This window comes from Onychostoma macrolepis, chromosome 05 (genome assembly GCF_012432095.1).
Source record: "Onychostoma macrolepis isolate SWU-2019 chromosome 05, ASM1243209v1, whole genome shotgun sequence".
Taxonomy (NCBI): domain Eukaryota; kingdom Metazoa; phylum Chordata; class Actinopteri; order Cypriniformes; family Cyprinidae; genus Onychostoma; species Onychostoma macrolepis.
In genome coordinates, this window is record NC_081159.1 from 24,861,059 (window position 1) to 24,887,386 (window position 26,328).

Here is a 26,328-nt window from a genome sequence, read left to right on the forward strand (position 1 = left end):
TAAGTTCCAAGCATTTTATTTATATATGTCCAAAATGTTTAGTCAGTGTCTATATAGCAGCTTTGGTATCAGTACTGAACAAGCCAAATCAGTCGGTTAGTAATCTAAAGTAGTACCGGTAATAGTAAAGTCAGGTTGACTAAGAATTTGATTCACTCTAAAAGAATCAAAGGTCAGTGCTGATTGGAAAACTTTATAAATCTATTACATACAGATCAGATAAAACCAAGTGTCACAGCCCCCTGATTTTGGCTGGTCTGCTCTAGAAACACTAATGAAGAAATCTGTAAATTAGTGCTGGTGGAAAGAATGCAGATGTCAGAGCAAATGAAAACAGTGGCACATAACTGAAAGTCTACAGCTGCCTAAACTAAAACCATGAGTTTGGATAACCACACCAAAAAAGTTCAAGTAACATCATGTGAAGTGGGTTAAAAAAACATGATTCATGAAAACAACATTTACGTTAAACCCGAGAGAACAAGAGGATTCTTCTGGACTCAAAGGCTCTCGTCCTGAGAGGAAACCTGCTGCATGTGAGGGGTCTCCGGGCCCACAGAATCAGGCATGACTTCAGGGTGGCCTTGACCGACCCTCATGCACACACAGAGTGGCTTATTGTATCAATATCAGAAGCAGTGGGAGGCAGTGCTCAAGTTGCAGTCTCCCTTTCTCTGCGTTTATTTAGCAGGAAGTAAACTAGCCGAGAAGCTCTTTGAACCTACACTGCCTCATCAGAACAACACATGAGAGAGAAAACAATCACAGACCTGAGCGTGTTGGTGGACATGTGATCATAATCCAGTCCAAAAGTAAGAATCAAATGTCATCTCATCACACAGTCCAGAAGTACTTTGAATGAACTAGCACCTTTAAGGCCCTTATATATTATATATATATATATATATATATATATATGATTCAATGCTGCTCAATGCATTTAAGGCAATAAAGTGACATGTTACGCACATTTTGTCTTTGAGTATAAGAAGGATGTGTGCCATTCTGGGTTGAATTTATAAGCCTTTTATATTCCAAATCAATTGTTGAATTTGAATTTCAGTTCTTGAATTTAAACTTAAAATCCTGAATATGAATTTAATTTTAAATTCCAAGCTAATTCTTGAATTTGAATCAAATTTTACTGCGGTAGAAAGCAGGTTGTGGAATTGGCATTCAAATTGTAAACATTTTTAATGAAATTATTCAATTAAAGTGAATTGAAATTTGAAGAAATTAAGTTTAAGAAAATAAAAATAAAGTTTGTCAAGACAAACTTTGATAGATTGACTAAGCTTTGTTTGAAGTTTGAGCGTTTTATAGGTTTTAGCCAAAAATATAATTAGCCACTAAACCATAATGCAAAAAATTCCAGCCTCTTATGTGGTTTAGCTATTTCAGCTAATGAATTAAAAGATTCAGTTCTTAAAATTCTGAATTTTGGCCAAACTTGGAGAACAAAGAAACAAGAAATGTTTAAAACATGAAAAGACCTTGAAAGCCTCATACTTCATACTATTGTTGGTTCCTCAGTTCCTAAACTAATTTAAATTCACCACAATCACCTTGAAACTCTAACGTTTCGTGAACCCACGTTCAACCGCTCTTTTTCTGATGTATCAAAGCAATTGCCAGGACATTTTTCTGTTGTAAGTTCAAACATGTTTAAACATTTCCTCTTCTTCTTGCAACATCACCCTTCCACAACACTATTTGCAATGCTTTTCATGTGGAGGTTGATGTTTAAACCCTGATGCAAGTCACGTGAAGGGGCCTTAAAGCTCTCACTCCACCGATGAGCACAAACAGCAGCCGACCATCATTTAATTACTGTTCCCCTCCATCTGAGAGCTCTCAATGTCAGACTGTTTCTGTCATAATGAAGACAAACGCTCCTTACAGCCCTGATTTGTCAGCTCAAACTGCTGGTGTCCAGAGGAAAGAGGGTATTTGTGAGTGTGTGAGTGTGTATATGGGGTTCATGGGGGATGTATGTGAGGGTATGTGGCAGGGGTTACATTCCTCCACCAGCTGCTCCTCATTTCACCTCATTCTCGGCATCTTAAATTTCGTAGCAGGAGGGATGTTGTGGGGTTCAGGGGATGATCAGAGGGGGTCTTTCTATGTGTGTCACTTACGAGAGACAGATACAGTAAATACACCTACAACTTACACCACAAGTCAAACTCAAGACCCCTGGGCCGGATACGACTTGCCAGCAGCACTCTTTATACATGCTTAAAAACTGATATTTTTATATAAACTCAAATTATGCTTCAAATCCACTGTGGTCTGTGCTTCTGCTGATCAAGTTACATTCATTATTTTACATAATATTGAACTATTTTAAATAATATTGCCACCAGTACATAACAATTATAGTATGCTTACTACACAGCTCTCTAGAGTACAGCATTCTCCTCTCAAATCAATATTTCACATCCAGTTATTTATTTACAAATGTATTCATTTAAGCTGCAGTTCGGTCAGAATAATGCTAACAAAAATAAATAATGAATACATTTTTAGTGTGATTATTTACTGAAAGCAACAAGACACTTCAGCAGTACACATATTGTGTAGCATAAATCAACTGCTTGATTATTATATTGTTGAAAATGTTTGTTTATCAGAACAGATTTGGAGAAATTTAGCATTACATCACTTGCTCAGCAATGGATCCTCTGCAGTGAATGGGTGCCGTCAGATTGAGAGACCGAACAGCTGATAAAAACACCACAATAATCCACAAGTAAACCATATGACTTCAGTCCATCAGGTAACATCTTGTAAAAAGCAGTGAGTAAGAAACAAATCCATTATTAATTTTTAACATTCAACTGTTACTTCTGGCCAATATATGATTTTACAATCTGTAATCATATTTCCTCCAGTGTAAAAGTCCATCCCCTGTTGTCCTCTTACTTCAAAATCCACTGACATATGTGTGTAGAACCGTGGACTGTTTTTGCTTGTAAACGGTGCTTGATCTGTGCATATTTCTCTCCTGATTCTAACAATAAGACTTTTTCACTGGAGAAAGCAATACTATGGATAGAGGACTTGTTTGAAGAAAAAAAAAAGCTTGATGAATTTATTACAAACACACTGATTTCGCTTCATAAGACAAGTCAATTAATTGACTATTTAACTTGTGGATTATTGTGATGTTTTTATCAGCTGTTTGGGCTCTCATTCTGACGGCACCCATTTACTGCAGAGGATCCATTGGTGAGCGAGTGATACAATGCATGCAATGAATTTCTCCAAATCTGTTCCAATGAACAAACAAACTCATCTTCATCTTGAGTGTAAGTACATTTTTTAGCAAATATTCATTTTTGAGTGACATAATAAAACATTATTATAAACATTAACATCATGATTTTCTGTAAAGATACTTCTGTATTGTGAAAAGCGCCATATAACTAAAATTGACTTGACTTGAGGTTGACTGTTACAGTGATTTCATCACAGGAAAACCACTGTAATTATTTTATGGCATATGGTGCTATGGCTAAATGCAATAATGTTTCTGAACCTATCACCAATCACCCATAATTCACCATTAGAGGTGTGCAGTATGTGTACAGCAGCAGCACTATGAGAGTGTTGCCCTTTTGATAGTGACCAACTCCAGCTCTGCTGACTGGTGATGGACAGATGGCTTTAATGTCATCCAAATCGAAACATGTCAGATTCCACACAAAAATAAACAGCCAAGTCCTGAAACGCTGCCCTGCCCAGAAGTGAATTAAAGCAGCTTCTACATGGCACGGGTTATCAGTAGAGTAAAACCAGATTGTAACCTAGATTTCTGAAAAACCCATTTGGACTTCCCTGTGATGGAAAGAGAAATTGAGGAACAAAGAAACTGGTGTAGTGAATACAAATAAAAGCTATTGTGATGAGTAGCTGAAGGAATTTAACTGGAAACAGAATGGAAAGAAACAAGGGATAAGCTGTTTTTTCCTGAAGATCTCCTAAATGTAACTAACTTTGTGGACACCTGAACAACTGAAAATTGATATCACTGACACATTTTACCCTACTCTCCTCGACTGTAAGTTCAGATTCAGGTAGCATTTGCATTTGATCCCTCTATCTATAGCTGAAGCTACTAAGCATGGAATCAGAGAGCAGAGAGCTGTTTGTCTCTTACCATCTTTGTTGCTGGTGACGGGGATGTTGTGGACAGTTCGGAGTTTGAAGCAGGAGCCGGTCAACACTTGTAGCTCTACTGAACTCAACACACAGGCCTGCAGGTCTGAAACACACAATTACACACAGAGTGAGCTCTACACATCAAGGTTATCATCACTAATTAAAACTATTAAAAACATTTAAAAAAAATAAATCTGAAACAAAAAATAAAATATAAACATTACATGAAAAACCACATGAATCTCTAAAATTACGAACTGGAAATAAACTAAAACCGAATTAACACTAAAACTGAAATAAAAATAAATTAAATCTAAATGAATAAATAGTTAAATAAAATAAATAAATAAATAAAAAGGGCAAATCGCATGATAAAATTACTATAAAAAAAATGGAAAATCAAAAAATTAATACGTTTTTAAACATTAATAAAAACCATAATACTAAAATAAACCTGCTATACACAGCGTTGAACATTGAGGATGTCCACAGAACGATTCAAGAAACATCAAGACTCCATCTTGACTGCTGTCCAACACAATAAACCTAAGCTCACTTCCATGATTATTTTTTTATGCACAATTTGAAAAAAATGCTGGACTGCATGAGCAGGTCCTAAAATAAAAAATAAAAAATAAAAATAAAAAATAAATAAATAAAATAAAAAACAGGTGGACATAAATTAATAGTGAGAACTTACTATAACACTAGGATTTACATTTTAATATAACTTTTTTTTAAATTATTATAAATAAACCATCTTGCAGTCCTTTTGCTAAGTTTGCTGAGGCCCCCTAGTGGACCCCATAGCTAGTGGACCTTAGAGAGCAGTACTGGAGTGGTAGTGGGGCTAATTCAGGAATGATGGATGATGTGATATTGTATGGAATAATAATCTGATGTTTTAATAGAACAAGATGTCTAACCTTTCTTCTGCAGTTTCTGAATGGTCTCCCGCCATTCTGACCTCTCATAATCTGAGGACAGCAGGAACAGGCAGCTCTGGAGAGAGAGAGAGGGAGAGAAAGTGAGCTCAAGAATAACAATAGCTCCCTCTACTGGAATGCTATAAACAGCAGAAACACGACATTTAACTGGAAAATATTTCATGTAACATTCAACCTAACAAGATATCTGAGAGATCATTTCAAATTAACAAAACACTAGCCTCCAACACAGAACAGCGTAGTAAATCAGATGCTTGTGGGATGCGGTACCTTGCCGTGTTTGTTGTGGATGCGGAATGGGATGGTGGGGGAGTATAACAGCAGACACGACTCCTGCTCGTTCATCTTCTTCCTGAGACGATCCACATTACGACTCTGAGCCTTCTGTGCTTTCTGTTCACACACAAACCAATCTGATGTTAGTGCTTTAAAAATGTGCTAACAGGCAAAATATGCCTGAGACATCTGTCAGCTTGTGTTTTCTCAGATACTAACACACACAGCAGCCAGCATGACTGTAATCAGTAATCTGCATTTCAATCAGAGAAACTTCCTGCTCTCATTAGCCCTCTCATTCTTTCTTATTACTCTCAGAACGGAGTTAATGAAGAAAACACAGAGCTCCACAGAGCAAAATTGCAAACTGAAATCCCCAGCTGACTCTATGCCAATGTACAGTAGTGTCCAAAAGTCTGAAAGTGTTTCTATTCCATGGTTTTCCATATCAGGACATATTAAAAAATCATCTGGTCCTTGGCACATCTTAGAAATTTGAAAATAAAACCTCAGATGAACAATAACACATGCCATATCACACCGTGTCATTATTTATTTAACAAAAACTAGCCCAAAATGGAAAAGCCATGAAAACTGAGGATACAAACATACAAACTGAGGATATATCACTTATGCATAGCAAGGTTGCATATATTTGATAAAAAAAATACATAGAAAAAAGTAAAAATAATAATTATGAAATATTATTTAAATTAAAACTGTTTTCTATTTTAATTTATTATTTTAAAACGTAATTTATTTGTGTGATCTCATCATTTTCAGCATCATTACTCCAGTGTTCAGTGTCACATGATCCTTCAGAAATCATTCTAATATGCTTTGATTTGATGATGAAGAAACATTGCTTATTATTATCGAAGCTGAAAACAGTTTGAAACCATGATTTTTGAAACAGCACAAAATGTTTGTTTGTGAAGTTAATTCAAAAGGAAATAACACTGTTTGTGTGCCTTTGAGAGTTTCCATTAGGGCCAACGCTGTCCTCTTCTCATTGTGTGTATGAGCTTTACTGGAAATGATGTTATCAGGCCTCCACAGCTAATTAAAGACTCCAGAGCCCCACTGCTCAGTCCGTTTGTGTGTGTGTGTGTCAATGTTATATTATATCGTGACACAATGTAATGGGCTACATGACTGTGGTACAGTAATCGCTCTGAGCAGAAGAAACTCCCAGAAAAGACACCCTGACAATCCCAGGATTGCTCTCAGAGGGGAACTCGTTCGATTCTCTCAGCGTCAGCTAATATAAACAAACCCGCACACACAGCGGAGTCACCCACGTTACCGAAGCTGAGAGTTGGGGTGTCACCTTTCCTCTGCGTGTGAGGCACTGCCTCGCTGTCCTGTGCTGACCTCGGCTGAACAATGGAAGCAGGCGGTCTAAGATCTGTCTAAATGTAAACTGTGACCTTCTTCAGGAACGCCAAACATCAGTAAACAAACCACAAAATCCACTTTCTCCCTAACTCCAAACAGAGGTCTACAAAGCAATGCTTCAGAGTCTGGCATGACTTGAGATTGAAAAAGACTGATAATTAAGTTAAGAACCTCATAGTTCTTTGTAGTAGAAAGAGGTTCTTTCTAAGGCTTGAGAGGCTCGATTTTCTTTAAACTAATTAAAAAATGGTTCTTTTAAGCACTGTTCCCTGAAAGGTTCTTTAGGATACCAATAATGACTGCGGAAAAAGTTTTTGTGCTTTTGTGCAGACAAAAATATACCAAAATCATTACTTATACATAGGGGCTTGAGAAAAATGCTCATTTTAGAAGAAAATTTCACATGGCACTTCGAGGCTTTTGCATGCTCTGCAAACCCAGGCCATTTGAGAGAATAAATTCACTGGATAATTAATATAAACATGATTATAAGTTGATCCCTTGTCATTTGAAATGTAACTTAAAGCTTAAAAAGTTAGCAGTAAGTACGTAAAATGATTTATTCACCAAACGTCAGTAGTTTTCTTTAAATCTACCAGTTGCGGTTGCTTCTGGGAAAGCGGATTCTCCGCAGCTTTTGTGCCTCTGCTCTACTGCTATGAAACTCGTCAGGATTGTAGCGCATTCTCAGTGGTTTACTGCTCTGCGTGAGGTAAGCTGTCCACGAAGCGCTCACCCAAGCGGAAAAATGCGCTGTTGCTGTCTGATCTCAATTGCCGAAAATCACATTGTGTTTGATGCAAAACCAACTTGACTAAATCAAAAGAAAAAACACTGTAACTGCATATTTTTATGTTTTCTCAAGCAAAGCTAATTTTAAAAGTCTACTGAAAACATATCTTCTTACATTTTTGGTCATAGACAATGTATGTTGAAGATATACGTTATTGTTAACATGCCTAAGTGGTCGATTACATTTTTTTTAAATAAAAAAGTGGGCTATATAAAATTTTTTAAATAACAAACATCAGGAAAAGAACGAACATAAATCCTCTGAACATTTTGAACATTAAGATGTTATTGTTTCCTTTGTTTTGCATATGCTCATATCGCTTATAGTTAAAGTCCTTCTCTGATTTTATTGTTGTTTGCAAGGTTGCAATGTTACTTGGCAATATTTTAAAGATATTATTTTGGGTATTTTACATGGTCTGTTATTGGAGTAGTGTCACCCAGGTGGGAGTTTTAACTCCTATTCACTTGGAATAAAAAAAATAATTTAGCAGATACAGAGATATACAGACCGGGGGAATCCCCCCATCTCCCCACCCTCTGAATATTATGTTTCATACTTTTAAATCGACAACTGCCATGGTGTTTATAATTTGTCATCTGTGATCCCTCTTTGAGTGTGTCCTAAAAACCTAAAAGATGTTTAATCTTATCACTCAGCACACCCGATTTTAAAAAAAGTCATATACGTATGTGTGTGTGTTTATATCAGTAAGATTTTTTATGTTTTTAAAATGTTTTTCCTATGCTTATCAAGGCTGCATCTATTTGATCAAAATTACAGAAAAAAAAAAGTAATTTTGTGAAATATTATTGCAATTTAAAATAAGAATTTTCTATTTTAATATACTTTAAAATATAATTTATAATTAATGTAAGAGAAACTGTACCTTCTCTTTCTGGATCTCGTTTTTGATGGAGGAGATCTTGATCTTCATCTCCTCAATCTCATGCTCAGGGAGTGTCTGGACGTGAGGGAGAGAATCCGAGTCATCCAGAGTCTGGAAGCTCAGATCAGCCAGAGGGATGTACCATTTACACTCATACTGCTGATGTCTCCTGAAAAACACAGAGAAATGTTTAAATGTCAAATAGGAGCATATTTTCAATTGACAACCATAGTATATTTTAGGGCTGTCAGTCAATTTAAATTTTTCATCTAATTAATTGCATGATGTGTTGACTAATTAAACTAATTAATCCCAAAATAAATTTGACTGTGAAAATACCCACATAAGATTATTTAAAGCTATCTTTGTGTTAAGTGAGAAAGTATAATTCAAAATAAAATCTATTATAAACATTTAGGCTACCAAAACAGCTTTGTTACCAACAGTCTTCAAAATATCTTCTTTTATGTTCCACAATAGAAAGGTTTGAAACAACATGAGAGTGAGTAAATGATGACAGAATTTAATTAATTTATTTTATGAAACAATACTCTAAACAAGAAACTAAATCTGCCAGCAGGTGGTTTGTAAATGTCTTCATTAGATTCATTCAAACGGCTGATTCATTCAGGAATTAAGTAAATGGTTCTCTATAGGAACGGGCTACTGAATCATTGGTTCACACCATTCGTTCAAAACACGGATTCATTCAGAAACTAAACACCGATGTTTTGCTAGGAGATTCTACTCCTTGTTTATAAATCTTTACATAACCTAGCTCCTGTCTACCTTGCTGAACTATCTAGAAGCCTATGATCTTGCGACCAGGCTTTGTTGGTAGTTCCACATGTTAGACATGAGCGTAGAGGGGAGCGTGCATTTGCAGTGGCAGGGCCATGACTTTGGAATACCCTGCCTTTAGAGATTAGAATGGCCCCTTCTCTGTCTGTTTTTAAGTCCCTGCTAAAAACCTATTTGTTTTCCTTAGTGTATTGATTAGGGAGTCTTACTGTAATTTTAAAACAGGTTGTTCTTTTTTTATCTGGTTTGCTTTCTGTGTATGTTTTTATAATTTTCTCTTCTGTAAAGCACTTTGGTCAGCCTAGTGGCTGTTGTAAATGTGGTATACAAATAAAATGAACTTGAACTTGAACTTGAACTTGAGACGTGCAACAATTCTGCTGTGGCTTTAAAGGTAATATGTTTTTCTGCAAAATTGAGCAAAAACACATAATATTGTGTTTAAAATATAACACAATATCAACTTCTTATTTACTGAACTGTTGTATAAAATCACATTTAAACTCGGGACAAAATCAGCACTCGTGTAATACTGCTGTCCCTGCTCGTGTGATATAAATATGAGACAAAAACTGCATTTATGGAGTTGACGAGTTGTTACCCAGCGTCATATTTGTCAACAGTCAACTATATGAAATGTAAGATGACGTACAGGTCTGGGGGCGGGGCCAGTGCGTTAACTGCGTTAAAATATTTTAATCGCGTATTAATAACTAATTCATTAAGTTAATGCGTTAAACTGACAGTCCTAGTATTTTTTATATATAATGTATATCATTTGAGAGCATTAAGTGTATAATTTGCTCTTGCTCACTTACACATATAACACATGCCTCATGATGTCTTTCTCTTCCTGTCCTGACAGGAAATGTCTCTGTGGAGACTGATGTAACTAATTAATCTAAGCACTTTCTATTATGTAGAGTATACACACACACACTCACAAACACGCTTCAGGGATCAAAATGTGTTTCCACAGTCGAAATGCTTGATAATGCACACTTATTATGAAATGATTATGATGCCCAGCATGGCTTTGCAGCAAAATATAATCTGCTCATCATCATGCATAACAACTAATTAAAATCATCTTCTGCCTAATTCAGTCTGATTAAGATGCTGAATACTTTACAGTCTCTGTCAGTGGTGAGGACAAAATCCAGAATTGAATGTCCCAGAGTAGATTACATATAGCAAATAAAGTTACATATAGTTTAAAGAAGGCTGGTGTTCAGTATACACATTATAGTATATGTGCGGTACTCTTCTGGGAAGGCTGTAGTTACAGAAACAGAGCTGCATCAGGATAACAGCAGCTATCAATCAATATTACGGTGTCTTTGGCATTGTAACCACGACAACAACAGAGTGACAAACGAGGTTGCACCTTTGTAAATCAAAACACTTCATCTACTGGCACCAAACACACAGCGGCCTATAGAGTGCTTGAGTGGTTAAACCATAAAATGAGAAAGAAAGTGTGTGTGTGTGTGTGTGTGTGTGTGTGTGAGTGAGTGTCCATGTTCATACCCAACTGCGGTCTTTTTCATCTTGGCACAGAGCAGAAGGTCTGTGAAGAGGAAGACATGACGGAGTTTACGCGTCCCCTCCGACACCTCCACCAGGAAGCCATCCTTCACCAGCTGACGAACCTGCCAGAGACACGAAACACCCACTGTTACTTCCTGTGGACTCATCAGAGCAGAAGCACACAGAACGTGCGCTTTTGGAAAACCGAGGGACGACAGAGGTCAAGGACCTTTTATAAAAAAGTGTGATGAAGAAAAGTGAGATTTTGTTAATACATAAATACAGTTGATCCACTCATACTCCCATGTGGATGATGAGCTCATCAAACAGTCACAGATAGAGGTCGGGAGCTCATGATAGAAAACGGACATAGATAATAAACAAAAGAGAATTTCAAGAATCTAAGGTTGAAAATAAACATTTTCAGAACTGTAGTTTGTCAAGTAAATTATTAGTTGTTATCAGTTATGGGTGTGGCAATACACTGTTATTGGTGATAATGTTAATACTACATACACTGCATAATATCGTAAATAATGCAGTGCCAATAATGTGGCTAACACTCAAAGCAGGTGGCTGACAATGCTTACAAAATCTACCTCCTTACACTTTCATGTTGAGTTTGATTCAATCTATTTTTGGCTATTGCTACAAATATACCCCAGCGACTTAAGACTGGTTTTGTGGTCCAGGGTCACATATATGTAATTTATATCTGTAAAATAAGTAAATTAACCGGTTTTGTTTAAATTAAGGTTTGTAGAAATGAGTACACCCTAGATTTAATTGAACAAATATATAATATTCTAGTACTTAGCAGTATATTTAAAATTATGGAGGACACACTCTGACCCTTCTTGGCACAAAGTGTACAAGTTCATGACAAATTGTCACATCTGTCCTGTCCTTAAATGCCCTGCTCTTTAATGGGGAGTGTTGCTCAACTCATCTCTACAGAATCCCCCAAAGGTGCCCAAGAGTGTTAAGATTGGGCGAAAAACTTGTCCACCGAAGGACTTTCACCTCGGGAGAATGTACTGTATATAGTCATTGTCATGTTGAAAAAAATGCCCAACAATGCAGGGAATGAGGAGAGGGTAGCGTCTTCTGTTTCAGGTTCTTGAATTACATCACACAGTGGTATGCGAATTCATGACAGCATTGATAAAGCACAAAACGCACCCTGAAAGATTGCAACTCATAATTGATTAATCTGTTGATTATTTATTTGATTAATTTAATAGTCAGGTAATACAAAAGAAAATTTGATTTTTTATATTAATTGAGACCCAACTCGGGTGGTCTTGGACTGATGGTTTTGCTGTAGGTACAAGTGCAACTGGTGCAGCGGGAAGGAGTGCAACATAAATGTCACAAACTGAAACTAAGAACACATACCAGGTGCCAAATTTAAAAGCTATTAATAAAGTAGGTGTGAAAACACTCTTATAAAAGGCACTGACACCTCTGATGCCTCGTTCTATAATTTTGCATTAGTAGTGAATTGTTTAAAATACAGTATATTGTATGCTCTTTCTCTGTCAGTCACATAAACACACAGAGTCACACACCTCTCCCTTCGGTGTGGTCACAGCAGTCCTGCGTGGGTCGATCTCTTCATTGATGCTGGACAGGAAGTTCTGGGATATTCTCAGAGCATCCTGAAGCAGAGGGAAGTCCGGATGATCCTTAGGAGTGTGTTTCAACAAGTCCTGAAAAAAAGTAAAAATATACGGTAAAGTAAAAATGTATATTTTAAATATACGGTATGTCAGAATGCAATACATTAAAAACAGCAATCTTGTAAAATATTACTACAGTTTCAAATAAGTGTTTTCTATTTGAATATATCTGATTTACAATTTTTGATGATATATATCTGGATTTGTAGTGACCTTAAGATCCATGAAGAAAAGCAGGTTTGACATGTTGATACTGGTATTTTAAAGCATATGATGATCTTTACACAGTAGAATTTAATAGTCGGAGCGCCTTTTTATGGGATATAACACACTTAATTACAGATTATAGATCAACATCTGCACAAGGCCAAAATGTCATCACAGATCATAAGCAAATACTTAACATGCAAAGACAATCTTTCAAGTTAACAAATCAATTGAGTTCGAGTTTAACTTGGTTAAATTATGACTCACACAGTACAAACAGAGTACAAATATAATAGCCTGGGCATTTGCCTTAGTAAAGGTGACCTTACAGTTTTAAACCCGACTACATGCAATCAATAGATGTACAGTATATATTTTTAGAGAGAAACTCACATGCAAGACCAGAGTGCTGCGAGTGACACGGTCAATAGGCTTGTAGAGGAGAGCTGAAAAGACGAATATTAAATAATTATTTATAGAGTCATCATAAGTTATGATATATCCTTTTATACAGTAAGATGTATAAGATCTCAACTAAAAAAAAACACTCATACTTCCAATCATACAAACGCTCCAAACAAACCCAAAGAAAAAAAAAAATGAAGAAACACCCATTCCCAAACTCTATTACACAGCTGACTGAGCAGCCAGACACTACGGATAATAGTATCATCTCTGAGCACTTCACAAACATGAGCATCCAGGACAAATGAATGCAAACACCGAGAGGAGGCTCAGTTTATGTCTTTAGCTCTCTGTAAATCCACACACTCTCAATAAGCTGACAGATTGAGAGAGAAGGAAACGAATATCTGTCAGCTCACGGTATCATGCCCTCCCTCTAGCCATATCTGTGATTCTGAACACTGCAGTGGGATATATGAATACCTCATACCATATACCCTAGACCAGGCTCTAGCTATTCTGTTCCATTTATCCACCTCATTTTGCAACACAGAAGTAAGCTATTTTCTTTAAATGTGCAAGACTTCCAATTCATTAGCCTTTAGGTAAACCACTAACTAGTAGGGATGTGCATCTCCATAACTGAGGACAATGCGATACAAATCTCAATGCAGATCCAACAATACGATACATTTAAAATACATATGAAGCAGCTACCGGTGCGATACAATTCACATTATTATGAATGATGCAGTGCGATCTGATTTCGATTTGATTCGATTCAACACAATGTGATTTGATGCAATGGGAAAAAAATTATAAATTAAGTGTCTTCTGACTTCTAATGCCTCGAAGTCCTGTTTCATAAAACAAGTTTACCAAATAAGCCAGGCTTATTTCAGTTAGTCTGACTCAATGTCAAATGATTTAGTTCCATAAAGCACATTTAACTTAGATCAAGCTCAGTCACTCTGGCAACTTATGCTGGGAAACTAACCTGGTCCGAGGCAGGCTAACTGTCAGACTAAGCTAGCCATGCAAGCTTTCTCTCTGGTTTTATGACAGCTGTACCTTTTATAGTTAGCAGAACATTAGAACATTACAAGTAAAAATCTGGCCAAAAATTGTGTAGTGTATCCAAGCCTTAACCTGACCCCTATTTAAACACACCTAATGCAACATTATCTTTGTAAATATATATGGCTATATTATTAATTAAAAGCAAGATCGACAACATTGCTTTACAAGTTCTTGAAACATTATTCTTATTCATTATTTTTACCAAGGGAGGTTTTGCTAAATTTAGCTAACATCTAGCACAATTCATTAATTTGTTTTTGTTTTGCTTTTATTTAAAGAGACAGAAAATTCTGTCATCATTTACTCAAGTTGTTCCAAACTTGTATGAATTTCTTTCCTGTGTTGAATACAAAAGAAGACATTTTGAAGAATGTTGGTAACCATGTTAATACTATTTTATTCCACAGGTTTGCAACATGTATGAGGTTAAGTAAGAAAGGGTATGAAAGAATTTTTATTTTTGGGTGAGCCATCCATTTAATAGATAAAATGGTGAATGTGATCCGTCCAGAAATGAAGCTGTATCTCCCACTCCAGCAGCATTTCTGCAGCATTATCCACTAAAACAAGGAACAAAATTCATTAATGTAGTAAAAGTACAATTTTAAACACCCCTGTTCACACCAAGGATAGATAACTACAAAGATTTAAGTGTTGACACCAGCAGACGATAACATTCTGTTTACTGTAAGCACGAACTACTTCCAAGTAAATGTACAAGCTCTTTAAAGTCATCTGTAAAAAATCATTTAAAGTTATTCTGCTTCCGCTTGCAGCTTTTCAAGGTTGGAGTATTCTGCACGTTCATGTCTTCATCGCCTGATAGGGTTATGGCAGGTCCTCTAGTGATCCTGCTGTCTTTCACTCTAATGGACGACGATTCCCAGCAGTCCCTTCTTACTCGTGCTCAATTCATCTAATTACAGAATCACATCGCAACAGAGCGGAGCTCTCTGACAGGGCATATTTCCCACGAGCCTCTGGAAGGCTGATGGATTACAGTAGAGAGAAAGAAAGGTTTGAGGAGCAGAACAGAGAAGTGAACTGAACTAGTACAGCGTCATTTATCAATTAAGATATAAAGGGAGTAATCAGTCTTGTCTCTCTCATGCCAGTGTTCATTTGCATTAGCATTCACAGGGCTTTATCAGCATTTTCTATGTTGGTTTTGGGGCAAAATCTGTGGAATTTTGTTTGTCTATGCAAAACTTGTCACCATAATGTTTAGGGGGTTGGAATGGTGCTGCGGGTGTTAGATGTTCTGAGTGAGTGTAAGCGCTTTACATGTTCTGGGTGGTTGTTAGAAATATGCTACTGTAGTGTGTTATTTATGGTTGCTAGAGCACTGCTAGGCGGTTGCTATGGGATACAGTGTTAAGGATGGTCGCTAGGAAGTTGCTAAGATGTTCTTTGTGGTCACTATGGTGTTGTTGGTTGATTGCTAGGGCATTGCTAGATGGTTCCTGTGGATTATGGTGTTCTGAGTGGTCACTGGGCAGTTGCTAGGGGGTTCTTTGTGGTTGCTACATTGTGCTAGTTGGTTGCTATGAGTTATGATATTCTGTGTGGTCACTAGGTAGTTGCTAGGGTGTTCTTTGAGGTTGTTACAGTGTTGATAGTTGGTTGCTAGGGTATTGCTAGATGGTTGCTATGGATTATGGTGTTCTGAGGGGTCACTAGGCAATTGCTAGCTTGTTTTTTTTTGTGGTTGTTACATTGGGCTAGTTGATTCCTAGGGCAAACCCAGGCAGTTGCTATGCGTTATGGCATTCTGGGTAGTTGCTATGTCAGGGCTCGCAAAATTTCAAAATCCCTGGTAGCCCTTCGGGCAGGTACTCTTCAGATTTTGGTAGCCCGAAAATTAATTAACTAGCCCGAATTAAAAAATTACTATTTTCTTTTATTTTCTTTTATTTATTTATTTAATATAGAAAATCAGATAGGAGTTTAAATGTCAATCAGAAATATTTTCAATACACAAATATCAACAAATATGAAGGAAGGAATTTTATTTCACTATTTACAGGGTATCTGCAGAATTTTTTTAAAATATATTTAATTTATGACCCATTTTAAGAGCTGCACAAGTAAAATGAACACAGAATGAGCGGGGTTGGACAATGTCTATGGTAACACAGTTTTGAGCCATAAAATTACATGATTTACAGTTCAGATACAGGTTTCCACAAAAACAAAAATCTTATACAACAGCGTTTCAGGCTATAGGCCGTTTTTATGAAAAGGGATCAATCAAACATATAAATTGTTAATTTAAAACTGTCTTAATTGTTTAGATTTTTAGAAGGCACATCAACTTCTTTCTCATTTACAACTCTATGTGTTTGCTGCGTAAAAACATGAGTTGATATTTGCATTGATCTGACCATAAACAGTAAGAAAGGCTTATTGGAAATGCAAATTCATTCTCTGCCACGAGGTGGCGCTTTAGGAGCGCTGAAATATTGCGGTTTCCCCGGAAACGCTGTACACAAAGCAGCTCCGCGCTCATAAACGCTGCTTTATCAGGAATTATCAGGAGATCTGTATTTAAGGAGCCCGTCGGGCAGGCGGTGATACATTTTGGTTGCCCGACTGGAAAACACAATAGCCCCGGGACGTCGGGCTAGCGATTTTGCGAGCCCTGTATGTTATTTCTAAACTGTTGCAAGGATGTTCTTTGTGGTTGTTTTATTGTTGCTAGTTGGTTGCTAGGACATTGCTAGATGGTTGCAGTGGTTTATGATGTTTTGAGTAGTCACTAGGCAGTTTCTAGCTTGTTTTTTGCGGTTGTTACATTGTGCTAGTTGGTTGCTAGGGCATTGCTAGGTTGTTGCTATGGGTTATGGTATGCTTGGTGGTTACTATGGGTTATGCTGTTCAGGGTTGTTGCCAAGTGGTTACTATGGGATATGCTGTTCAGGGTTGTTGCTAGGGCATTGCTAGGTGGTTACTATTCAGGGACCCTCTTCAGGGTCGTTGTCCTGTGGCTTGTTAGGCAGACGCTGAAGTGTTCTTCGTGGTTGCCACAGTCTTGTTAAGTGGTTGCAAGTGTTGTGATGACAGTTTTACGAAATGAATGGTTACTGTATGTGTTTTAATTGAGTTGGTGCTATGCAGTTTCTTATTCTAGTCCCTAGTCAGTGGATTTTAGCTCATTCTACCTCAAAAATCCTGACCAATCCCAGCTGATTGGATCTGAAAGGAAACCAATCAGGGCTTAATTTCCCAAAAGCATTGGCACCAGTGCTCTCTATGAGCTATTTAGACTAACAATGCTTTTGAGAGATGCAGCCCAGGACAGTCGCTTTAGATTGTGACATCCAATCACAACCTTGAAGCACATTTCAGCACATACACTTGCATACTAATTTGAGTTCAAGATGCCCTTCACACACAGTCAGTCACAGAATAAACCCCTCTCGATCAATAGAGCTACTGATTTCGCATACATTCATCCTGCTGGAGAAGAATAGGACCAGAGTTTAATATTAATCAGGAACAGAAGAATATGAGAGAAATAGAGCGGCAGGTGATGAAGTGATTACTGGAGGTACTGTAGACATCTGTGTGTATGTTTTTGTAGGTGTCAAGGTCACACAAATTTGATGATTATTCATCAAATCGGGTCACTTTCAATCTCTGTCTATAATAGATGACAGATTACACACTTACATACATATTGCAAGGACTTTCCATAATGGCAACAGACAATAATTCTCACTTACAGTAGCCTACTTTATACATTAAAACACACTGTTTAAAGTACAAACAAGCAGAATGGAGGGCATCTCTTTAACGAAAAATACAGTTTCAATTCATATGCAACTGTCATAAATGAGGGAAGTGAAAATACTTTTAGATTAGCTTCTGAGTCAAATCTCAAACTTTTAACTCCGTAAAACGTCTTCCTATTTTCCATATTTTCTCAATCCACCCACATGATTACAAAGCACTGTGAGTTGAGTGTCATTGGGAGATGATTTAATCTAAATGTCACTGTTATGAGTCTAACTAGCTTTAGAAGAAGAAAACAAATATTGCAAAAATTGCTGTGGGCTGACACCGTCTGAGTCATGCTCTCACAAGACAAATATTAGTCAGTTATTATACCTTGCTAAATCGGCCTACAAAAAAGTGCTTGAGGAAATCTGTCATATCAGCTAGGAGAAGAACAGAGAAGAACCGAGGTCTGGTGTTGGATGGGATATAGCCTACTGTACTCCGTGATATGATTGGACAAAGCAGGCTTCATTCAGTGTTATTAAATTAAGCAAACTTAATATATGGACTCAGAAAATGACAGTTGACATTAGCTCACTGACATACTCTACTGCTAGACTCTACTAGCTGACTGCAGAGGAAAACTCTGTAACAATCTCTAACTGTCTGATATGGCCATGATATTTATTAATTAGAAGGATTGCAAACTTGCTGCATTCTCCAAAACATTCTCTCTGTCTCAAAATAAATTATAAAATAAATTAAACAATAAAATAAAACAAAACACAAAAAACAAAGCAAAACAAAACAAAGCAAAGCAAAAACAAAACCTAATTTTTGTTGATGTGTTGTTATGTTGTATGCCATAATACTTTCCGATTACAGCAGTGTGTATTTGTATAGTGTCACACTTCTCACATTTTCTTGGGTTTCATTTGCTCCATTTCATCCCTTGTTTACACTCTTCGACACAGACTTGGCTCAACTCTTGAGGGGGTTGATTATATCTGATTGGCTATAATTTGGCAGCTAAAAATCTGACTGCATGAGAGAGAAAGTGCACAGGAGATTACCAATCAATTCTTCAGTGCTTGTTCTATATTGTTATTCCTCTGTCTACACCACTTTGAAGTCTACCTTTATCTGTCTATCATTTGGTGCATTGTGGGAGATATTCCTCCAGTCACCTTGGGGTGGAAGGAGGAACGTGAAAGGAGCAAATGCATACAAACGCACAAATACAATGCATGTCCATAAAACAACACATTGAAAGTCACATGGCAGTCTGCTATCAGTGACTACAGCGCTGCTTAACTAGTTTTTATATTGGTAAATCAACACCATAATTGTTTATCATACTAACTGTATACAAAAATGCCTTCAAAATAAACAAAATTTATAGAACAATTTAGTATATGCTTAATACAATGCAAAATGAATAACATGAGGCTAAACGGGAAATTTGACAATTTTGGTCTAAATGCCTGTTGAATTTTAGTAATTCAATACACCACAAAAACACATTGTGGTTGGTGCAAACTATCCTCACTGCAAATGAATGTGTTTTTAATTTGAGTCTTTATTTTCATCTTGTGTTGTTTTTGTATAATTTGGACATGCATACTTCATTGATATGTGTCTGTCAACACCAAAAGATATTGGATAAAATTATTTTAAAAAGCTGTTTTTCTCTACATTACCTTATTATAAATAGATATGCAAATTATTTTTGGGACGTGATCCAGCTGAGCACATTCTGACGTAAACATGCATTGACCAATCAGAATTGGAGAGGCAGTTCCAGTTGTTCATTTGGAAGTTAAATTTTACTGTAATCCCACTTGGTTTCAAACCCATTTGAATCTTTCCACATGGATTTTGCAAATTCCTGTCCATCAAACACTTTGCCAGAGCTCTGTCTTGTGCATATTTAAGTAACAAGTTATGAGAAAAAATTTTCATAAGACATTATTTTAAGCTTATATATTACATCTCATACTCCATCTGACAATTTAGTCCCTGAGATATCATCTAAGAATAATAACTGATCATATATGGTACACAGTAGCTAAGTAAAAGTGTTGTTACTATATTGCATATTTAAGCATGCCTGGAATGCTATAATGACCAATCAGAAGCCAGAATCAGAATTATCTGTTTTATAATGCCGTTATGCTTGAGGTCTTACAACTGCATTATAATATCAGACCTGCACAATTAGAGACAACTGCACTGAATCAGACCTGTTTACCAGCAGAACTAGCTCTAGAATGGTTCAAAACCACAGACACATAATAATTTCTTAAACCACTCTGCACAACAATCACGAATTGAAAGTCATCCAGACTATCAAAGCATTAAAATGCGATATAGTTACCATAGGTGCAGTTACAACACAGCCGGAGAACCAGCAGAACCTCCATGACAAACTTCCACTGATCCTGCAGTCTTCTCTAACTGCTCTCTCACTACTTCCTTCTCATTCTGCACCCCCTTTTATCCGTCCCTCACAAACACCACCAAGACAGAGAGAGAGAGCGCCAGAGAGAGAGAGAGAGACTCATGCTCTCCTGCTCTCCAAAACACTCAGAATGAGCAAGCACGCACGCTTCCTCACACTCACACACATTTGAGTTGTGGATGCTGCATACACAAGTAGGAAGATGTAGAGCTGAACTCATTCTTAAAGAGACACTGCTTGCAGTTCACTCATTCAAACACAACCATCCACTCTCTCAAAAAACCATCAGTCGACACATCAACACACATTCTACTGCTCTGTAAATGCAGATCGTTCATGCATGTCACACACACATCACTGATCATTTGATACGCTCTTACCCTCCATGGTGGCAGATGTGGTGCAGTCCTTGGATTCTTTAGGACCTTTAACTTTCAGATTCTGTCAAAAGAGAAAATGCTCACTATAAATATACACAGACACGAGCACACACACATACAGAGCTCATTCCTGGCTCAGGCAGCAGAATGTGACAAATACTTCCTGTATGGAATAATGAAGAGAAATGTGATGGGGAAGGCTTCTTGTGTTATGTGTGTGTGTGTGTGTGTGTAAGAGTAAATGCACCACGCTGATGATTATAACTAGATCTACAGTAAGTAATGTAAATGCCTTGCAATAGTGTTGCTATGTGGTTTCTAAGGTGTCCCGAGTAGTTTTAGCCCATTGCTATGCGGTTGCTAGGGTGATGCAAGGTCAAAAGGGTCCACCCCCCCATGATATATTGGGGGGTTTAGATATGGCTTGGTTTTTCCAATGTAAGATTTTTACCCATTTTATCATCTGCCAAACAATGTCTGAGGCATCAAAATAAGACGCAGATGCAGAACAAGATGTGAGCATTTTAATAGTTAGAGTTGGGGGTTTGTTCAAATAAGTATGAGAAATAGTAATAGCGAAACAAACACCACTAATATTGTAATGGATGTGTTACATGTATATAATGGATATCTGAATGTTTTAAGGAGCTTGATGCTGTTAGAGAAATCATGTCTTGCAACCTTTAATCAATGTTTATTATAGAATGTATGAATGAATTCATTCTTTTTTAAAAAGTTAGCATTCAAAAACATGTTTTCTTAATGCCAAAGTCGTAAATTATTGGGGATGCCACAAAAATGAACAAAAATGCCCTCAAAATTTAAGGCATGGGGCAATTTTCCTGAACATCTGTACAACTGCACATATAATGTTAATTTCATACAACAGTTAATATTAAGTTATTCATTTTAGACTTATTTATTTTAGATTTTTATTATTAGACTTACTTATTTTAGATTGCAAATATTGTCTGTTTTGATCAATGAAAATAGTTACAAACTAATTAGAACAGTAGAACCATTGTTCATCTCCAAGGAATACACTCTGGTTTCATTAAAAAAATGAATCTACATTTTTGAACAAATCAGTTGAGTAAATGATTCAACGACACATTCTTAAAGACAGTCACATGCTTAGTTCCTGAATCAACCAGCCATTTTGAACAAATCGGTTGATTCAAAGACTCACTAAGACAGTAACTTGCCACCAATTACAGGCAGCTTTAGTTTCATATTTAAAAGTAATCTATCATCTATTTTTCCATCATTTCATATCTACAGACACATTTTAATTTACATTAGGGAACATGCAATACTAATCAATGACTAAACAACGGACAATTCTGGACCATTTCAAACATTAGCTCCTCATTAGTGAAGTATGTACTGCAGACAGTAATGATCAGGCCTATAGTGTCGGGTGGTAGGAGGCAGATGAGCTCACCTCAGAGATCTTCTGAAACTGGCTGTTGGCCTGGCTGCATTTCTCTGCTGTCTCCACTGCCACTTTATAGTTGTCCACAAAGGCTTTGTACACGCCGAGCTGACTGGCCTAGGATACAAGCAGTGGAAACAGGTGTTAAATGCAGTACAAACACACAGACAGATAGAACAGAGAGAGAAAGGTGATGGTATGGGAAAATCACAGAGAAGAGGAGGAAAACCATGGAAGAACTAGAAGCTGGAGACACAGAGGGATGAAAGAGACTGAAAAATGGCAATGCTGAAACATTCATTTCATCTGTAGACCTCTTAGAACATTCATCAAAGTGTGTTCACAGTGTACGATTTCTGCTGAAGCGAGTTCATCCTCAGGATAAGACATGAGATACAGACAACAGAGATTCTGCTGAGAGCTCTGGAGACTGAAAGACTGAGATGGGAAGTTTAAAGCAGGCTTCATCACACCACTTCAGATCGTTTGCTGTAATAACAGTCAGAGGAACATGAAGAACTGTTATGATGCCCATACAGAGTGAAGCACAACCATCCTGAGGCCTGAAATTAAAGCGCTAAGTGTGTCATATCTTCAGCTCTAGCATTGTCAAAAGGAACTGCGCAAAAAATAAAACATTTTCGTAAACACTCCACCATCTGCCTTGGGCCAGCAAACAGCAAGTCTTGCCCCAAACTCACACCATTGTTTGAAACAATGTTAAATAAATACAATAAAGTAATTGGCTTATTTCCATTGCAGTCCTCACTGTTAATATAAAGGATAGAGACTATGTATAGAAGTGCAGAAGAAATAAAAAAAAAAAACAATATCTTCTAACCAAATATTATTAATAAAAAAAAAAACACAAATTCTCCAAGTCATTTTATTCCCTTTATTGACACTGGTCATTTATTCCATGAAATTGCACTGCATGCAAAACTATTTTCTTTCCCACCAAACTTTTAAACTAACATGGACTAGTATCATAAGAATGCTGTTGTCTCACCATATGAAACTTGGAACCACATTATTATTATTATTATTATTATTTTAAATTGTGTCATACCCAATTAAAAAAAAACACTCTTTTCCACAGTTAACAAACCCAAATCCTTAAAACATTTACTACACAAATGTGTTTGTTTTAGGCCTTTTGCAATTTGTATGGAAACAACTACTACACTAGAAAGAGGTAACAATCAAAATGGGGTTGAATAAAGGCACCTGCAAACAATTTCAAGGAATAAACATCCCATTAGTCATCTTGCCTTGCTAAAAACCTAATTTTACAACATGTTTTCATAAATACCCTTCTAGCCATAAAATCACCGGTTAATTTATTATCTATTAAACAACCCAAATAATTTACTATATTTCTTTACTATTACCATATCATTAATCTTAACCAAAAAAAGTGTCATCCTTCTTTAATTCCATTCTAGAAGCAAAGAAAACGGCTTCAGTTTTACCTATATGTAGAGAATGTTTATTGTCTAGAAACCATTTGGACATCTGCAAAATCATAATATTCTCCAGGACCCCTTTATTTTGATGAAATACTAAAATTGCTGCATCATCAGCATAAAGAAAAACTTCCTCTGAACACGCTGCTTTAAGATCATTTATATATCACAGAAAAAATAAGGAACCAAAAATACTCCCTTGAGGAAGTCCACAATTGATTGATAAAAGACCAGACAATATACCCTTAATTTCAACTCTCTGAATTCTGTCATCAAGATAGGACTGAACCCAGCTAGCAGTCCACTATATATATAGTAAATAACACAAGCATAACAACTGGTGCAATTAATTTTATTATTTGATGTAATATTTCTGCTCTGAAAATGTGGAAAATATAGTTTCACTTCAAACTAATGTTTTCTATCACCAATATGAATTTGACTGTATGTGATTTGATTAGATTGTTTTTAGTAATTTAAAATGTTTTTAGTAATAAAAAAAAAGTGTTTTTTTGATGACCGATGCCGATATTTTAGACAGCAGGTCAGCAATTGGCAGATACAGTATAAAGCTGATATATATTATATTACACCTATAATTTAAAGATAGTAAATAACACAAGCATAACTGAAATAATTGCAAATATTTTTTATTTTATTATTATAAATAAATTTATTTAACTCAATAAATGTGAATTAAATATATATATATATTTATATTTGTGTGAATTAAATGATGTATTCTTAAATAAAGACCAGACGATACATATACATTACACAGTGAATATGACATAGATATGACATGGTAGCCAACCGGATCTAACAGATCTAACATTGTGGAATTTAATATATGGGTCATGGCGATATATTGCTCAACCACTATTTCATATTTAAAAAGCAAAAAGATCTAAGTCATTCAAAATCTAACTTGACCTCTAGCTCACTCTTTCTTCTTCCTATTGTCTTATTGTCTTCTCTGTTGTGATTCCTGACTTGTGTAAGGTTATGGATTGCTGTATATTTGTGCCCTGAGGTGAGAAGTGCATGATGAGACCCTGTGTTCTCAATCTCCATCCCAGCATGCTCCTTTCTCCCGCTGCTCGAGAGAAGTCTGGAACACAACACATCACACGAACATGCTGTCGTCGCCTAGCAACCCCGCATCAAGCGCTCTGACTTTTCATCAAGCGTATCCACAGACGAGCGCTGATACGCACGCGCACGTCACAAAGACGAAGTGAAGAGAGAAACATTTGTGGGAAGAGAAGTGCAGAGCTAATGAGTGGGGGAGTGAGAGAGAAAGAAAGAAAGAAAGAGTGAAGGGTGACTAATAGAGAGAAACTGCCTCCAATCCACTCTGTCTGGATTTGCTCATCCTAAACCTTTCCTTCTGTTCAAAAACTAAACTTTTTTCTTGTTGTCTCTTTTAGTCTTAGTCTTTCGTGCTTCTTTTCCTCTTCGCTGAGTTTCCAGAGCAATAGGGAGCCTGTAATTACTCCATCTGCTAAATCAACCACTGTCACAATGTTTTAGTAATCACGCGTGTGTGTGTGTGTGTGTGTGTGTGTGTGTGTGTAGAAAAATCTTTAGAAAAGTCATGTTTCAAAACCTCCTGCCATCTGCTGTTTGGTTCAGGAGATAAATGAAGTGTAACCTGTAATGATGAGCAGTAATGCACGCTGGGTAAAGACCAAAAAAATCCATTCAGAGTGGAACAATGAATTTAACAGCACAAGATAACAACTTACATTTACAATGCATTGTTTATTGTTTTGTTATCTATTTAAAATTAAGCAGCATAATGAATGTTGTAGTTATATGAATGAGCTTTTTATTTGAGCTGTAAAGTTTTCTAATGACTGTACTGGCTGTTTCAGTGTGTATTTTTTTATATATCGGTACTAAACAACTTATTCTTCCTTTTTAGTGCATTAAACATTTCTGCTTTGCAACAACAGTTTTTGGATCTTATATGGTTCCTTTAACTGGTAGAGGAAATCACATTAACAGTACAGAAATCACCTGTCATTCACATATCAAGACCCTTAATAAATTTTAATTGTTATGTAAATATGCATAATGCCGTTAGTTATGAGTTAGAGTATATTACTATATTCCTGGTTCTATTTTTAATTTCTTTTAAAGAAATTGATAATATTCTTCAACGAAGATGCATTAAATTGATCAAAAGTGACAGTAAAATGATTTATCATTTCATAAAAGATTTCTATTTTAAATAAATGCTGTTCTTATAAACCTTCGATTCATTACAAAAATGGGGGAAAAAATGCATCACAGTTTCCACAAAAATGTTAAGCAGCACAAATATTTTCAACATTGAAAATAATAAGAAATGTTTCTTGAGCACAAAGTCAGCATATTAGAATGATTTCTGAAAGACGATGTGACATTGAAGACTGGAGTAATGACTGAGAACACTTAAATATTCAGCTTTGACATCACAGGAATAAAGTTTATTTTATGTAATTTATATATATTATTAAATACATGTAAATAGAACATTTTAAATGGTAATAATATTTTACAAAACTATTGTTTTTACTGTGTTTTTGATCAAATAAATGTAGCCTGTGTGAGCATACTATAAGAGACTGTCGAAAAATTCTTACCCAACCCAAACTTTTGAACGGTAGTGTATTTTAAAATCTAGATTTTCCCAATTTGCAGCACAGA

At 36.3% G+C, this 26,328-nt stretch overlaps 1 protein-coding gene across 4 annotated transcripts in view; it reads right to left on the minus strand.

Annotated features, from left to right (window-relative positions):
* abr (ABR activator of RhoGEF and GTPase) overlaps positions 1–26,328 on the minus strand; it is a 178,314-nt gene that overhangs the window by 62,152 nt on the left and 89,834 nt on the right. For all 4 annotated transcript variants that reach the window (XM_058774893.1, XM_058774894.1, XM_058774895.1 and 1 more), the window contains 9 exons: positions 22,178–22,285; positions 20,734–20,794; positions 13,081–13,133; positions 12,370–12,510; positions 10,799–10,920; positions 8,468–8,636; positions 5,382–5,504; positions 5,091–5,166; positions 4,163–4,267 (listed from right to left, as the gene is read on the minus strand). In XM_058774893.1, the coding sequence (XP_058630876.1) occupies positions 4,163–4,267; positions 5,091–5,166; positions 5,382–5,504; positions 8,468–8,636; positions 10,799–10,920; positions 12,370–12,510; positions 13,081–13,133; positions 20,734–20,794; positions 22,178–22,285 (958 nt within the window). The remainder of the gene's footprint in view (positions 1–4,162; positions 4,268–5,090; positions 5,167–5,381; positions 5,505–8,467; positions 8,637–10,798; positions 10,921–12,369; positions 12,511–13,080; positions 13,134–20,733; positions 20,795–22,177; positions 22,286–26,328) is intronic.